The sequence below is a fragment of the Ranitomeya imitator genome, chromosome 3 (assembly GCF_032444005.1).
Source record: "Ranitomeya imitator isolate aRanImi1 chromosome 3, aRanImi1.pri, whole genome shotgun sequence".
Taxonomy (NCBI): domain Eukaryota; kingdom Metazoa; phylum Chordata; class Amphibia; order Anura; family Dendrobatidae; genus Ranitomeya; species Ranitomeya imitator.
In genome coordinates this window covers 131,527,464-131,545,694 of record NC_091284.1, presented here as the reverse complement: position 1 = coordinate 131,545,694, position 18,231 = coordinate 131,527,464, and the positions used below count along the sequence as shown (strand labels likewise).

General features: G+C 46.1%; 1 protein-coding gene across 1 annotated transcript in view; it reads left to right on the top strand.

Annotated features, from left to right (window-relative positions):
• The first annotated feature begins 7,284 nt into the window (after nt 1–7,284).
• The window catches only part of EIF2S3 (eukaryotic translation initiation factor 2 subunit gamma), a 58,257-nt gene continuing 47,310 nt past the window's right edge, over nt 7,285–18,231 (top strand). Inside the window, exons 1-2 of the mRNA XM_069761457.1 lie at nt 7,285–7,422; nt 16,924–16,987. Coding sequence (XP_069617558.1) covers nt 7,354–7,422; nt 16,924–16,987 — 133 coding nt within the window. The 5' untranslated portion in view covers nt 7,285–7,353. The remainder of the gene's footprint in view (nt 7,423–16,923; nt 16,988–18,231) is intronic.

Genomic DNA, 18,231 nt, shown 5'->3' with positions numbered 1-18,231 from the left:
TGGCTGAAGATCAGAAGAGGACGTCATGGAAAGAAGATAGGAGGCGCCGCAGCGGACCGGAGACGCCCATCCGACCTGACCAGCAGCGGGACCGCCCCTGGGTGAGTATAATATAACGTCTTTTTCTCCTTTTTCAGGTAACATCGGGGGCTTATCTACAGCATTACAGAATGCTGTAGATAAGCCCCTGATGCCGGTGGGCTTACCTCACCCGCGATTTTCGGGGTGAAAGGTTCCCTTTAAATAAGGAAGTCCGATAAGGTTATTAGTGCGAATGCACACAGTACTTAAATGAGGAAGTCCAGCAAAACTTGATCACACATGTGCACAGTACTTGTTAGTAGCAGTCCAATAATTCACAGACGATGCGTTGTGTGAATGCAGTCCTGGGAAAGAGGATGAGGGAAAAAGAGAGAGAGTGCCATCTAAGCGTAAATGAGTAAATATTCCTGGATGAGACAAGCACAACTTGAATCTTGCTCACCTGATGTGGTTGTGCAAAGAGGCGCAACACTGGGAAAAGTTTTGCAAACAAGGAAGATACTTCCACAGGTACGCAGCCCATTGCAGAAGTTCCAGAGGTAGCTGAATGCAGACCACCGAGTAGTGAACAGAAGAAGCAGAGAGTTCACCAGCAAACCAGCAGAAGCTCAGCAGCCAGCAGCACAAAATACTCAGGCACCTTAGCACACATGACCCAGACTTAAATAATCAGGACAGACAGGAAGTTCCATGACAGGGCGAGATCCAAGACTCCATCTTGGATCAGGGCGAACTGGCACCAGGAAAGTACAGAATCCTTACACGAGTACTAAGAGAACTAAGTAATGTAATAGACAAACCATTATTTCTTATATTTAGGGACTCTCTCGCGACGGGGTCTGTTCCACAGGACTGGCGCATAGCAAATGTGGTTCCAATATGCAAAAAGGGCTCTAAAAGTGAACCTGGAAATTATAGGCCAGTAAGTCTAACCTCTATTGTTGGTAAAATATTTGAAGGGTTTCTGAGGGATGTTATTTTGGATTATCTCAATGAGAATAACTGTTTAACTCCATATCAGCATGGGTTTATGAGGAATCGCTCCTGTCAAACCAATCTAATCAGTTTTTATGAAGCGGTAAGCTATAGACTGGACCAAGGTGAGTCATTGATTGTGGTATATCTTGATTTTTCAAAAGTGTTTGATACTGTGCCACACGAGGTTGGTACACAAAATAAAAATGCTGGGTCTGAGGGAAAATGTGTGTACAAGGGAAAGTAACTGGCGTAGGCCTCTTTCACACTTCCGTCTTTTTCCTCCCGTCGAAATCTGTCAATTTTTGAAAAAACAGGATCCTGCATATTTTTCTGCAGGATCCTGTTTTTTCCTATAGACTTGTATTAGCGACGGATTGTGGCAGATGGCCGTTTCATCCGTCGTGCACTGGATCCGTCGGTAAATAGCGGTCTGTCGTGCAGAGAAAACGTTCAGAAGAACGTTTTTTCTGCACGTCGGAAAATCGCTCGCTGACCATCAAACACAGGAATCAAGCGACGTATCCTGTGTTTTCATTCTGAGCATGCCTGGAAGGATTTTCTAGTTAGGGAAATCTCTCTCCCTCTCTAGAATTTTATACATTGAAATTCAGGTACTACCAAATTCGAAGCATCCGTCAGGTTACTGGATGCGCTACATCCGTTTGCCAATCTTTTTACAACGTCTGTCGATACATCGCGCTGACGCATTAGGACGGCCGTCTCAAGATGGAAGTGTGAAAGAAGCCTTAGTGATAGAAACCAGAGGGTGGTTATAAATTATATATTCTCTAACTGGGTCCCTGTGACCAGTGGGGTACCGCAGGGGTATGTATTCTCAACATTTATTAAGAATCTGGTAGAAGGTTTACACAGTAAAATATCAATATGTGCAGATTATACAAAACTATGTAAAGCAGTCAATACAAGAGAAGATAGCATTCTGCTACAGCTGGATCTGGATAAGTTGGAAACTTGGGCTGAAAGGTGGCAGATGCGGTTTAACAATGATAAATGTAAGGTTATACACATGGGAAGAAGGAATCAATATCGCCATTACACACTGAATGGGAAACCACTGGGTAAATCTGACATGGAGAAGGACTTGGGGAGCCTAGTTAATGATAAACTTACCTGGAGCAGCCAGTGACAGGCAGCGGCTGCCAAGGCAAACAGGATCATGTGGTGCATTAAAAGAGGTCTTGATACATATGTTGGGAACATTATACTGTCTCTGTACAAATCTCTAGTTAGATTGCACATGGAGTACTGTGTAAAGTTTTGGGCACCGGTGCTCAGGAAGGATATAATGGAACTAGAGGGCAACAAAATTAATAAAGGGGATGGAGGAACTACAGTACCCAGAGAGATTAGCAAAATTAGGATTACTTCATCTAGAAAAAGGATGACTGAGGGGCGATCTGATAACCATGTATAGGTATATAATATCTCTCCAAGGATCTATTTATACCAATGAAGGTAACGGTCACAAGGGGGCATTCTCTGCGTCTGGAGGAGAGAAGGTTTTTCCACCAACATAGAAGAGGATTCTTTACTGTTCGGGCAGTGAGAATCTGGAATTCCTTGCCTGAGGAGGTGGTGATGGCGCACTCAGTCGAGGGGTTCAAGAGAGGCCTGGATGTCTACCTGGAGCATAACAATATTGTATCTTACAGTTATTAGGTTCTTTAGAAGGATATAGATCTGGGGATTTATTCTGACGGAATATAGGCTGAACTGGATGGACAAATGTCTTTTGTCGGCCTTGCTAACTATGTTACTATGTTAGGTATTTATGGGGGGTGGGGTATGAGCACCTCTACACAAGTGGGCTGATCCCAAGAGGAAATTGGTAGATGGGGGAAATAGCGATTTTTGTGTACTCATCGTAAAATCCTTTTCTCTGAGCCATTCATTGGGGGACACTGACCGTGGGTGTATGCTGCTGCCACTAGGAGGCTGACACTAAGTGATACAAAGAAAGTTAGCTCCTCCTCTGCAGTATACACCTACCTGCTGCCTCTCAGAGAACCAGTTCAGTGCAAAAGCAGTAGGAGATCAATAACAACATATCAGAGTATAACATGTCAAATCATAAAACAAGCACAAGCTAATAACAGAGTGGGAACTGTGTCCTCCAATGATTGGCTCGGAGAAAAGGATTTTAGGGTGAGTACACAAAAATCCCTATTTCTTCTTCCCCTCATTGGGGGACACAGACCGTGGGACATCCCAAAGCAGTCCCTGGGTGGGGACAACATCAGATCAGACCCTGAGTAACTGCTACTTGCAAGTGCACCACCACGGCCTGCAGAGTCTGCCTGCCCAGACTCACATCTGGGGAAGTCTGGGAATTATAGTGCTTCAAGAATGCATGCGGACTGTACGAACCCACAAGCTTGCAGGCGTGCTTTGCTGACACCTGTTGCCTAGAACCCAAGAAACCATGATAGGGTTGGAGATAGGCTGACATCTAACACGGAAGGACTCCTGGATGGTGAAATGAATCCACCAGGCTAACATGGCCGATGAAACGGCTAAACCCTTCCTCTTACCGTGAGGAAGCCCAAATAAAGTGTCCAACTTTCGGAAGGATGCCGTCCTCTATACGTACCTACTCAGAGAACTCGCTTCATCCAGAATATAGGGAATCCATTCCGTTTTGTGGACTGGTGCCGAAAGAGATGAGGGAAGAACGATGTCCTCGTAACAGTGGGAATACGATATCACCTTGGTAACAAGGGACGGGGATGGCCTGAGGACAACCTTGCCTTGATGGTAATAATGAAAAAAGTCTGAAAGAACAGAGTGACTAGCTCCGAAGACTCGTCAGGATGAGATCGCAGAGAAAAAAGGGCGACCTTCCCTGATAGTAAAGTCTGTCCGGATCAAAAGGAGTCTACTGTAAGGGTACCGTCACACTATACGATTTACCTACGATCACGACCAGCGATATGACCTGGCCGTGATCGTAGGTAAATCGTAGTGTGGTCGCTGGGGAGCTGTCACACAGACAGCTCTCCAGCAACCAACGATGCCGAGGTCCCTGGGTAACCAGGGTAAACATCGGGTAACTAAGCGCAGGACCGCGCTTAGTTACCCGATGTTTACCCTGGTTACAAGCGTTAAACTAAAAAAAAAAAAAACAGCACATACTTACATTCTGGTGTCCGTCAGATCCCTTGCCGTCTGCTTCCCGCACTCAGTGACTGCCGGCCGTAAAGTGAAAGTGAAAGCACAGCCGCTGTGCTCTGCTTTCACTTTACGGCCGGCAGTCACAGTGCGGGAAGCAGACGGCAAGGGACCTGACGGACACCAGAATGTAAGTATGTGCTGTTTGTTTTTTTTTTAGTTTAACGCTTATAACCAGGGTAAACATCGGGTAACTAAGCGCGGTCCTGCACTTAGTTACCCGATGTTTACCCTGGTTACAAGCGAACGCATCGCTGGATCGCATCGGTAGATCGCTAGATCGGTGTCACACACACCGATCTAGCGATGACAGCGGGAGATCCAGCGATTAAAGAAAGTTCTAAACGATCTGCTACGACGTACGATTCTCAGCAGGATCCCTGATCGCTGCTGCGTGTCAGACACAGCGATATCGTAAAGATATCGCTGGAACGTCACGAATCGTACCGTCGTAGCGATCGAAATGTTATAGTGTGACGGTACCCTAAGACTCCCAGGACCATTAAGGACCCAAAGATCTAACGGTATGCGATAGGGAAGAACCACATGTGAAAACTCCCTGCAAGAAATTCCCTACTTGCAGTTTTGTTGCCATAAGATGGAAAAGTACTAGCTCTGCAAACGAAAAACCTGACGTGGTCAGTGCAGATATCGCAGGATCACTGGGGCCCTTCCTGCTTCCGAAAGGCTCTCCAAAGTAATGGGAGAGGGGTTATGGAAACTGGTACCACGGAAGAACCAGAGCATGCACTGCAATGGCTTTTGGATCCCGAGGCCGAACCATGAACTCGAGTACATTGGCGTTCAGTCTGGACACCATCCGATCTACATCTGGAGTGCTCCAGTGAAGGCAGATCTGATGGAAGACTTCCGGGTGAAGTTCCCACTTACTTGAGGCGTAACCCTGACAACTGAAGAAGTCTGCCACCCAGAGTTCTACTCCTGGGATGTGTACTGCCGAGATCACCGAATGCTAGATCTCGGCCCATCAGAGAATGTGAGGTACCTCGGCCATGGCGCCTGACCGTGGGTACCTGTTAAATGATTGACGTATGGCACAGCCGTGGCATTATCCGATTGAATTTCGATGGGGTGACCCGCCAGAGGGCAGTGGACCTGTTGTAGGACTAGCTGTACCGTTCGGATCCCCAAAACAATGATCGGGAGAAGAAGACTGGCATCAGTAGTCACTAATAACCATTGAACCGGGAGAAAGGATCCAGGCTGGTAAGGTTCATGGATATTGGATCCTCACCAGCCTGGAATACCAGTCCAAGTAATCTGCTTCACTCTGGCTGGTTAACATATATACCCTGCACAATTTTTTTTTTTTTTTTTTAATTATTAAAAAGGAAGGGACCGCTCTCTTTGCTTTCCTCCACTTTCTGTGTCATATATGTCCGGATGTGTCACAGGATTCACCTTTATTTAAATTAATACACATGCATAGTAAGCTGCGTTCCCACACTTACGGATGTGATTAGGAAGATAATGCAGTTTTACCGCATTTAATGAAAGTGTATGGGTAATTAACACAGCGGAGACTGAGTGTCTCCACTACATAAGATGACATGCTGCAGTCTGGAAAGACGTGTCACATGTCCGTCACTGCGGGTGAGCCAGGGGCATCGGTGCATGCATAGTGGGTATGGGATTTCTTGAAATCCCATCCACTATGCTGTAACAGCTTGATGCTGCAGATGTACACAGCGTCCAACCCGCAGCGTTTACTGACCGTGGGAACATATATATCTGCAAACAGGAAATCTCGTTTTCCTTCCCAGAAGCCATCTTTCAATTAGCTTTATTTCAAGTGACAAAAAACGCATGAAAAATGCATCAAAAACACGGGTGACCTGCCAGTGACCTCATATGCCGATTTTTATCTGCGTCAAATCCTGAGCCATTCCTGACCATGGGAAAATACCCTGAGGCCATGTGCACACGTTCAGATTTTTTCGCGCAAAAAACGCTATAAAAACTCATTAAAAACGCATACATTATGCATTCTATCATTTCGAATGCATTCTGTATGTTTTGTGCACATGGATGCGTTTTTTTCCGCGAAAAAAAACGCATCGCGGTAAAAAAATGAGCATGTTCATTATTTTTGCGGATTTTTTGTGTTTTTCCCGCAATTCTATGCATTTGGGAAAAAACGCACAAAAAACATCAAAATCGCGGTAAAAACGCATGCGGATTTCTGGCAGAAATGTCCAGTTTTTGTCAGGAAAATTTCTGCAAGAAATCCTGACGTGTGCACATACCCTAATACTATAAGCTGTTAGGCTACGTTCACATTTGCATTGTGCGCCGCTGCGTCGGCGACGTAACGCACAACGCAAATAAAAACGCGCCAAAACGCACGCAAAAACGCTGCGTTTTGCGACTCATGCGTCCTTTTTTGCCGAAATTTGGACGCAGAAAAAATGCAACTTGTTGCGTTTTCTGCGCCCGACGCTTGCAGCAAAAAAAACGCATGCGTCGCACAACGCAGCACAACGCATGTCCATGCGCCCCCCATGTTAAATATAGGGGCGCATGACGCATGCGTCGCCGCAGCGTTTCCCGACGATGCATCGGGAAACGCTAATGTGAACGTAGCCTTACAATACACAGCAGCTCTAGCAGCCCGTTACTGGGATTCCCTACATTTCGCCCATGGCTGTGTTTGCAGGTAATTAGATCCGAGCTGCGCTCCGTGTTGGTGGTCGGATTGCATCATCTGCAGTGTCGGTGGTCGGATTGCATCATCTGCAGTGTCGGTGGTCGGATTGCATCATCTGCAGTGTCGGTGTGCGGCTGCTCTGCTGTGCAGGCTTCAGACCGAACCATTAACTACTTCCGGTTGCCCCATTTCACGACCCCCGCAGATGACTGCACTGTGAGAACGTCCGGATGAATGAGCAGAGCAAGTAACCCACACAGCGCAGCTCTAAAGCTATACCAGGAGTGTAACCTCTATATCCCCGCCCCTAAATCATGACATCACCGTCCGTGCACCAATCACTTACTAACCTTTGGCCAGAAGGGGCGTTGCTCCCAAAATGATGTGGAGGTGTGGAACGCAATCTGGACCGGAAGTGGTTTCCGTGCGCATGCTGGGATTGCCTGTAGTCTGCCAGTGACGTCCTCTTCAGCAAGATGGCGGGTGACGAGCCGGGAGTGACTCTGGGACAGCCGCATTTATCTAAGCAGGATCTGACTACTCTGGTGAGTTCTTCTTTATTGTGGCCTCGAACAATCCCCGAGAGCTGCTGCCGGAGTGTGCGGCAGTGAGGAGGGAGCCGGGGCCGTGCAGGGAGGGGACACATGAGCGCAGCGTGCCGGCTGGGCTTATCTGCTGCCGCGTGTGCTGCCGTGGTCCGCACCGCAGGCCCGGGCACAGCCGCTGTGTGTGAGCGGCTCCCGGTCACCGGCTCCTGCTGTGCTCCCGCCTCAGGAGTGAGTGTCGGTGGGGGCAGCTATGGCCGGGAGACCCCATATTCTGCTAATGAAAGGAGAGCAGCGATCACCATGGAGAGTGCGAGCAACCTGCAGGCGCCATGTTACAGAGCCGGGCTGATGGATAGTTCTGTCAGAGGCTCCATAGATCTGTTTTCATCACTTAGGCTACGGTCACATTGCGTTATGTGAACCTGTTTAACGTACTACGTTACACCGCGGCATAGCGCTAGCGATGTGCCGTCACTTGAGTGACGGACCTTGAACGCTGCTTGCAGCGTTCGCGGTCCATTCCTCGCTAGCGCAGATCGGGCATCTGCACTAGCGGGATCTGCAAACGCGATCCCTTTTGGGACATTGGTTTAGCGCTGTGCGCTAAACGGACTGCCCTAACGCAATGTGAACCTAGCCATACTCCTCTGCCCCAGTGGCCTAATGTGTCACTCTCTGTGAGGAGATAAGGTGCCCCCCTAGATCTGTCTAAGCCTCGCATTCCGCCAAACCAGATCTCACACTTTGCACTGATGTGGGGCAATGCCTCCAAACACTCTGCAAATTGAGAATGAGCTTTTTTTGGAAGGCTCGTTAAAGGTTCAATAGTGTGATACAATCAGCGCCATGGAGACTGTAAGGGTACCGTCACACTATAACATTTCGATCGCTACGACGGTACGATTCGTGACGTTCCAGCGATATCGTTACGATATCGCTGTGTCTGACACGCAGCAGCGATCAGGGATCCTGCTGAGAATCGTACATCGTAGCAGATCGTTTAGAACTTTCTTTCATCGCTGGATCTCCCGCTGTCATCGCTAGATCGGTGTGTGTGACACCGATCTAGTGATCTAGCGATGCGATCCAGCGATGCGTTCGCTTGTAACCAGGGTAAACATCGGGTAACTAAGCGCAGGACCGCGCTTAGTTACCCGATGTTTACCCTGGTTACAAGCGTTAAACTAAAAAAAAAAAAACAGCACATACTTACATTCTGGTGTCCGTCAGGTCCCTTGCAGTCTGCTTCCAGCACTGTGACTGCCGGCCGTAAAGTGAAAGCAGAGCACAGCGGCTGTGCTTTCACTTTACGGCCGGCAGTCACTGAGTGCGGGAAGCAGACTGCAAGGGACCTGACGGACACCAGAATGTAAGTATGTGCTGTTTGTTTTTTTTTTAGTTTAACGCTTGTAACCAGGGTAAACATCGGGTAACTAAGCGCGGTCCTGCGCTTAGTTACCCGATGTTTACCCTGGTTACCCAGGGACCTCGGCATCTTGGTCGCTGGAGAGCGGTCTGTGTGACAGCTCCCCAGCGACCACACTACGATTTACCTACGATCACGGCCAGGTCATATCGCTGGTCGTGATCGTAGGTAAATCGTATAGTGTGACGGTACCCTAAGGGTATGTGCACATGATCAGCAAACACTGTGGGTTTGACGCTGTGTACTTATGAAACATCAAACCTGCAGCGTCCAGATGTTACAGCATAGTGGATGGGATTTTAAGAAATCCCATGTTCACTATGTGTCCACAAATGCCCCTGGATCACCTGCGGAGACGGGCATGCGGTGTCTTTTTGCAGACTGCAGCATGTTTCTTTTGCAGAGGCGTGAGTCTTCACAAGAGAATTATCACCCTTAGAATGTATTGGACGCTGTCAATCCACATAGTTCAGTGATCACATGCGGCTTTACCTGCGTTCAATAGACCTAAACATGTTCGCTGCTTCCAAATCGCTGCCAGTTCTGGATCGTGGGCACCCGGCCTAAACCAACTTGCGACTCTGACTCCTTCATGGAGTAGGTATAAAGTCCTATGAAAGTAGATGTGCAGAAAGCTGTGAATTCTACTAGTGATACATGATCATATTTCCTGTTGGAGTCGCCCATTTCTACCTCTTGGGACTCCACAGCTCCGGTTACAATCTGTCAGATTGCAGATATAATCACATTGGCTTCACTGATGTTCATTAGGGTACCGTCACACAGTGGCACTTTTGTCGGTACGATTCGTGACGTTCCAGCGATATCGTTACGATATCGCTGTGTCTGACACGCAGCAGCGATCAGGGATCCTGCTGAGAATCGTACGTCGTAGCAGATCGTTTGGAACATTCTTTCGTCGCTGGATCTCCCGCTGTCATCGCTAGATCGGTGTGTGTGACACCGATCTAGCGATGCGTTCGCTTGTAACCAGGGTAAACATCGGGTTACTAAGCGCAGGACCGCGCTTAGTAACCTGATGTTTACCCTGGTTACCAGCGTAAATGTGAAAAAAAAAAAAAACAGTACATACTTACATTCCGGTGTCCGTCAGGTCCCTTGCCGTCTGCTTCCCGCACTCACTGACTGCCGGCCGTAAAGTGAAAGCAGAGCACAGCAGTGACGTCACCGCTGTGCTGTGCTTTCACTTTACGGCCGGGAAGCAGACGGCAAGGGACAGACACCGGAATGTAAGTATGTACTGTTTTGTTTTGTTTTTTTTTACGCTGGTAACCATGGTAAACATCGGGTTACTAAGCGCGGTCCTGCGCTTAGTAACCCGATGTTTACCCTGGTTACCCGGGGACCTCGGCATCGTTGGTCGCTGGAGAGCTGTCTGTGTGACAGCTCTCCAGCGACCACACTACGACTTACCAACGGTCACGGCCAGGTCGTATCGCTGGTCGTGATCGTTGGTAAATCGTATAGTGTGACGGTACCCTTCGTTTTCTGACCACTATGAGATGCTGCTGACAAACAGCGAAAGTGCGGAGCAGCAGGGTCTCCGTGATGTCCCTATGATTACAGATCCAGTGGGGCTGTATTGGCCTGTTCGCGTGTGATCTATTTATTTTGATAATGTTAAGAGGACTACTGTGTGTCCTCTCTGAGACTTTCTCTTTGTCTAGGGGGACTAGACAGGGCTGTCCTTTGTCCCCACTGCTTTTTGCCCTGGCGGTGGAACCCCTTGCTGCAAAAATTAGAGGCTCCCGGGAGGTGAGGGGATTTATGTATGGGGATTCGGAAGAGAAGGTAGCGTTATACGCAGATGATATTTTGCTCTTCTTGGAGGATTCGGGGGAGTCCCTGACAGGGGCGGAGGCCATTATTGAAGAATTTGGGAGCTACTCTGGCCTGAGAATCAATTGGGAAAAGTCCAATATGATGTTAGTAGATGGGGATTATGAGAATAGTGCTATGAGGGAATCTCATGCAAAGTTGAGGTTGGTGGATAAATTTAAATATTTGGGGATTCAGATTGCGTTGCCTCTGACGAGTTTTGAGGAACTAAATTTGGCGCCACTATTGCGGAAGATACGTATTAAGGTTCAGGCGTGGAAAAAGTTACACTTATCGGTCATTGGTAGAATAAATCTAATAAAGATGATTGTGATGCCGCAACTTCTCTACGTGCTGAACAACTCCCCTATATGGATATCGCAGAATAGATTTCGGAGGATTAGATCTCTACTTGGCGAGCTGATTTGGGGAGGGAAAAGTCCTAGATTTAAACAGGAAATCCTACAAAGACCAAAGACGGAGGGGGGAGTGGCACTGCCCAACCCATGGTTATATTTTTTGGCTTCACAATGTCAGCATTTTAGGGGATGGGGTGTGGAATCGGGTTGGGAGCTTACACCCTGCAGTCTGAGGAAACTGATTGGGTCAAGGGTACTAGTTGAGGGTTTGGAGGGTGGGCATTTTCGAGAGAAGGGGACTAAATTTTGCACTGTTAGGCTCATCCATAAGGTTTGGGACAAAGTTAAAGGAATTAGGGGTGTGAGGGCACTTACTAGTTTTTCGCCCATATGGAATAATTGTCTCTTGCAGGAGTTTAGACAGATGGAGGGATTCCATGTTTGGAAGGGAGCGGGAATCTCTCGGATAAGCCAAGTTTTGCACCAAGGTAGAATTAAGAATTTTGAAACACTACAGGAGGAATTTCAGCTGCCAAGCTCTGAATTGTACCAATACAACCGCATCTCTCATGCATATCGGGCACAATGTAAGAAGGGGCCTATGGAGATCCAAGTGGATCTAATGCTAGATTTTATCCTCATAGGGGAAGGCACGAAGGGGGTGATCTCAGGAATATATGAATTTCTTCTATTTTCCTTTTTAGAGGGGCACCCTATCAGAGCTAGAGCAAAGTGGGAGGCAGACCTGGGGGTGATTGACGGCGATCAGTGGGACTCAATATTGGAATACGTGCCCAGGATCTCGATGAGTGAGCCTGGGAGGCTGTCACAGCTGTTGGTCATTCATAGGGCTTATAGAACTCCGGACATGTTGTATAAAGCTGGTCTAAGACCTAACTCCGAATGCCCTAGGTGCTCGCAGTCCGAGGCGGGTATCCTCCATATGATGTGGCAGTGCCCCAGGTTATCCTCGTTTTGGATCGTGGTGCTAAATAAAGTGGGACCAACATACAAATGTTCGATACCACGGGATCCTCTGGTATGCATATTGGGTTACGTAGAGGAGATTGTAACTGATAACTCGTACAAAACAGTCATTGCAAGATTGCTGTTTATTGCTCGAAAGTTGATCGCTAAGTTTTGGATAAGGGTAGAGCCACCAACGAGAAGAGATTTCATGACACAAGTGGACTATATCGTGGCATTGGAGAAGAGCATTTATTCTAAAAGAAACAAGATGGACCTTTTCAACAAGTTGTGGAATCCTTGGCTCGAGTCGACGTGATCTGGAGACTGTATTCTAGCTTTTGGGTACTCTGCCCCCGTGGGAGCAGTATTGACATGACACCTTCTTGTTCTTGGTTAAGGATAGACGTTTGGGAGGATCGGAGTGGTTCTTGTTGGGTGTCCGGGGGTGGGGGGAAGGGAAGGGGAGGGAGGCTGGTTTGGGATTAAAAAGTTTATTGAAAATGCAAAACATATGTATGTACTGTTTACAGCAATGTAATCTACATATATTTTTCTTACTGTTTTATAAAAAAAAAACATATATATCAAATCTTACAGATACTGCAAGTAGCCTCCGATCAATGGAGGACTGGCTCCAGAGACCCCCCAGATCCGACAAACTACTGCTTTGAAGTGAGCAGCTCTTGCATACTCGGTGTGCACAGGCTCAATAGTAATACTTTGTGCCGCTCACCATTCACCCAATGTACTGCCGCTGCAGGGCTCATGAATAGGAGCGGAGAAGCCGGGCACAGAGAAACAGCTCATACACAGTGTACGGGGCCGTGCTGTTCAGGCTCCATACACCTAACCAGTCCGAGACCTGGTGTTGGGCCCTCCACAAATCTGATATCAATGATCAACACTCATTAGTGACGTCGTGTTGTCCGAGTTTCTTGGTCGCGCTCGAATAATTTTGTGTCCCTATGGATATCCAAGAAGTATCGCTTCTCCTTGCGGAGATTGACATGCTAACCATGCCGCGATGTGGAGATTTAAAGCCGCAATGCTCCTCTGGGAAATATGCTAATTATGCAAATTGTCTCTTCAGAGGAAGAAAACTATAACTCTAGTGCCACCTATTGGAAGGTAGCAATCCTACAGGTCAATGTCGACCCTTGAATGAGCCTTGACATATGACTTAAGGTACCTTCACACTGAACGATATCGCTAGCGATCCGTGACGTTGCAGCGTCCTGGAGAGCGATATCGTTCAGTTTGACAGGCAGCAGCGATCAGAATCCTGCTGTGCCATCATTGGTCGGAGCAGAAAGTCCGAACTTTATTTAGTCGCAGGACTCCCGCAGACATCGCTGAATCGGCGTGTGTGATGCCGATTCAGCAATGTCTTCACTGGTAACCAGAGTAAACATCGGGTTACTAAGCGCAGGGCCGTGCTTAGTAACCCGATGTTTACCCTAGTTACCAGTGTAAATGTAAAAAAAAACAAACACTACATACTTACATTCCGGTGTCTGTCCTCTCCGGCGCTCTGCTTCTCTGCACTGTGTAAGCGCAGCGGCCGGAAAGCACAGCGGTGACGTCACCGCTGTGCTCTGCTTTCCGGCCGGCGCTTAGTGCAGAGAAGCACAGCGCTGGAGAGGACAGACGCCGGAATGTAAGTATGTAGTGTTTGGGTTTTTTTTACGTTTACGCTGGTAACCAGGGTAAACATCGGGTTACTAAGCGCGGCCCTGCGCTTAGTAACCCGATTTTTACCCTGGTTACCCGGGGACTTCGGCATCGTTGGTCGCTGGAGAGCTGTCTGTGTGACAGCTCTCCAGCGACGCTGCAGCGATCGGGATCGTTGTCTAGATCGCTGCAGCGTCGCTTAATGTGACGGTACCTTTAGGATAAAAGCCAAACCAGAATCTCAATTTGCAGACACTGTGTTTCGGGGTACTGCCCCTCGTCAATGCAAAGTGGAGATCTGGTTTGGCTGTGTGAGAGGCGTCGGACCGATATCCAAGAAGTATCGCTTCTCCTTGCGGAGATTGACATGCTAAGCATGCAGAGATGAGGAGACTTAAAGCCGCAATCTCTGTGGATGCATGATTGGTGTCACTGTGATTACAGATCCAGTGTGACTATTGGCTTGTTCACGTGTGTTCTATGTAAAGAGGACTACTGTATACTTAAAGGGGATTTCTCACGAAGTACATTTTATGCAACAGACCTTGGAATAATAATTTCCACAATTGGAGGTGTTAAGAAAAATGTTCCTGTGCTGAGATAATCTTATAAATGTGCCCCTGCTGTGTACTGTGTAATTGCTGTGTGTGACCGTACAGAGAAATGGTCTGATAATACCACATCTCCTGGGCAGGGGAGGACGAAAAAGAGCATATACAGACAGAACAGCATACTATGGGATACCAGCTGATTATTTCTGTGAAGGAAAAAAATTCTCTGCCTGTTTTTTTTTTTTTAAACCTTTTATCTGTACATTGTTTGTGGGAAAACCTCTAAGTACACAGTAGTCCTCTTTTTTTTTAATCAAATATTTTTATTTGTGGAGCCAAGGATTCCACAACTTGTTGAAAAGGTCCATCTTGTTTCTTTTAGAATAAATGCTCTTCTCCAATGCCACAATATAGTCCACTTGCGTCATGAAATCTCTTCTCGTTGGTGGCTCTACCCTTATCCAGAACTTAGCGATCAACTTTCGAGCAATAAACAGCAATCTCGCAATAACTGTTTTGTACGAGTTATCAGTTACAATCTCCTCCACGTAACCCAATACGCATACCAGAGGATCCCGTGGTATCGAACATTTGTATGTTAGTCCCACTTTATTTAGCACCACGATCCAAAACGAGGACAACCTGGGGCACTGCCACATCATATGGAGGATACCCGCCTCGGACTGCGAGCACCTAGGGCATTCGGAGTTAGGTCTTAGACCAGCTTTATACAACATGTCCGGAGTTCTATAAGCCCTATGAATGACCAACAGCTGTGACAGCCTCCCAGGCTCACTCATCGAGATCCTGGGCACTTATTCCAATATTGAATCCCACTGATCGCCGTCAATTGCCCCCAAGTCTGCCTCCCACTTCGCCCTGGCTCTGATAGGGTGCCCCTCTAAAAAGGAAAATAGAAGGAATTCATATATTCCTGAGATCACCCTCTTCGTGCCTTCTCCCATGAGGATAAAATCTAGCATTAGATCCACCTGGATCTCCATAGGCCCCCTCTTACATTGTGCCCGATATGCATGAGAGATGCGGTTATATTGGTACAGTTCAGAGCTTGGCAGCCGAAATTCCTCCTGCAATGTCTCGAAGTTCTTAATTCTACCTTGGTGCAAGACTTGGCTTATCCGAGAGATTCCCGCTCCCTTCCAAACATGGAATCCCTCCATCTGTCTAAACTCCTGCAAGAGACAATTATTCCATATGGGCGAAAACCTAGTAAGTGCCCTCACACCCCTAATTCCTTTAACTTTGTCCCAAACCTTATGGATAAGCCTAATAGTGCAGAATTTAGTACCCTTCTCTCGGAAATGCCCACCCTCCAAACCTTCACTCAGTACCCTTGACCCAATCAATTTCCTCAGACTGCAGGGTGTCCGCTCCCAACCCGATTCCACACCCCATCCCCTAAAATGTTGACATTGTGAAGCCGATATATATGTTTAAGGACAGTCGCACTCTACTTTTTGTATGGCGGCATGAAAAGCTTTTACTTAATATATTTTTTGAATTCTGAAAACATGTGTATGCCAATGTATGCTCTATGAGAAGTCTGGAGCTAAAGTGCTCTCTATGTTGTGTAGACAACTGACGTCATGTGCCCTACTTGTACCCGCTATATGCCAATTAATATCTAATAGCAGGTTAGCGTGTTGTTTTTATGCTCTGTTATCGCATATTGACATAATACAGAGAATCCAATACTTGAGACTATCCGCCGAGCTTGACCTAGTCGTATTGAGAGCAGCTCCAGTTCTAGCGGACACAAGCCATCCCCGTTTTACATGGACATCTTTGTACATGGCCACTATATAATCCTGCACTTCCCATGCAGCTCTCCTACAGAAGAAAATCTTTGCTGGCTGTGTGTATCACTGGCATCAGCTGATAAGAAAACCTTGCTGGTGTGGATTATTTCTCTGACAGCTGGAAACCTGGTAGAGAAGCATTCCTAACCCTTGGCCTCATTCAGACATCTGTTTTTATGTACATGTCTTAGCATTGCATTTTCAGATAGAACACCTTCCCATTATAATCCATCGAGCTGTTCACATGTCCGTGTTTTTTTACAGCTGTGGCAAAAATTAAGAGACCACCAAGTCAAAACCCTGTCATGGGCAGCCCAATCTCCAGACCTGAACTCCATTGAAAACCTCTGGAATGTAATCAAGAGGATGATGGATAGTCACAAGCCATCAAACCAAGAACTGCTTACATTTTTGTACCAGAAGCAGTGTGGAAGACTGGTGGAAAGCATGCCAAGACGCATGAAAGCTGTGATTAAAAATCATGGTTATTCCACACAATATTGATTTCTGAACTCTTCCTGAGTTAAAACATTAGTATTGTTTCTAAATGATTATAAACTTCTTGCTTTCCTTGCATTATTTGAGGTCTGAAAGCACTGGGGTTTTTTTTTTTTTTTTGACCATTTTTCTTTGTCAGAAAAATAATTCTTAATTTATTGCTTGGAAATTCGGAGACATGTCAGAAGTTTATAGAATAAGAGAACAATTTACATTTGACTCAAAACTATACCTAAAGAGAAAAATTAGACAAACTGAACATTTGCAGTGGTCTCTTGATTTTTGCCAGAGCTGTGTGTGTGCATTATAAAATATTCATGAAATATCTGTCTTCTAAATGCTTTCTATTTTTTTTTGTTTGACAGGATGTCACCAAGTTGACGCCACTTTCTCCAGAAATCATCAGCAGACAAGCCACAATTAACATAGGTAAAATCTGCAACCTGATCCTGTCTATGTCCAGTACAATAAAATGTAGCCCAGCTCCCCTCAGAATTGTGAACTGCGCATGCCAGGGACGTACGCGACTGATCCGGCCGTAGTATAGGAGACGCGATCAGTGTCTCACCACCCTCTCCTATGCACTAAGGCTGCCGTATCTGCGGTGCGTGTTGTTCTCTGACACTTACACACCAGAAAATAAAAGTGGCAGCCCCCAGTGGCTGAAGAAAAACATGAGCCATTTTAGTATAGTAAATGTTATTATATTTTTACAAATCAAAAAAAGAGAAACCAGAGTCCAGGCTACTTAACAATAAAAGCGTATATTGTTACTGAAAAACATTGACAAGCACAAAATACATAAACAATGGGCAAAAAATCGAAGTAAAACAGTGACAGTGACCCAGAAATATGGGGCATTGTCACTGCACTGCTAATATGTTGATAACCAATGGAGTATCTGTAAATTATTCCCTATTAATTAGTGTAAATCATAGCTATCCTATTGAAAAAGATCAAAATAATGATAATAATAAATAATAATAATCTTTATTTTTATATAGCGCTAACATATTCCGCAGCGCTTTACAATTTACACACATTATCATGATCAATTTAAGGATAAAAATCCATACAAGGTGTGTAAGAAATATAATATACAGTTATATGAAAAAGTTTGGGCACCCCTATTAATCTTAAGCTTAATGTTTTATAACATATATCTAATAACTGTTGGAAACAGTAATGTTTCTGCCTTGAAATGAGGTTTATTGTACTAACAGAGAATGTGCAATCTGCATTTAAACAAAATTTGACAGGTGCAGAAGTATGGGCACCCTTATCATTTTCTTGTTTTAAATACTCCTACCTACTTTTTACTGACTTACTAGAGCACTTTTTTTGGTTTTCTAACCTCATTGAGCTTTGAACTTCATAGCCAGGTGTATGCAATCATGAGAAAAGCTACTTAAAGTGGCCACTTGCAAGTAGTTCTCCTGTTTGAATCTCCTCTGAAGAGTGGTATCATGGGCTCCTCAAAACAACTGTCTAATGATCTGAAAACAAAGATTATTCAACATAATTGTTCAGGGGAAGGATACAAAAAGCTGTCTCAGAGATTTAACCTGTCAATTTCCACTGTGAGGAACATAGTAAGGAAATGGAAGAACACAGGTACAGTTCTTGTTAAGGCCAGAAGTGGCAGGCCAAGAAAAACATCAGAAAGGCAGAGA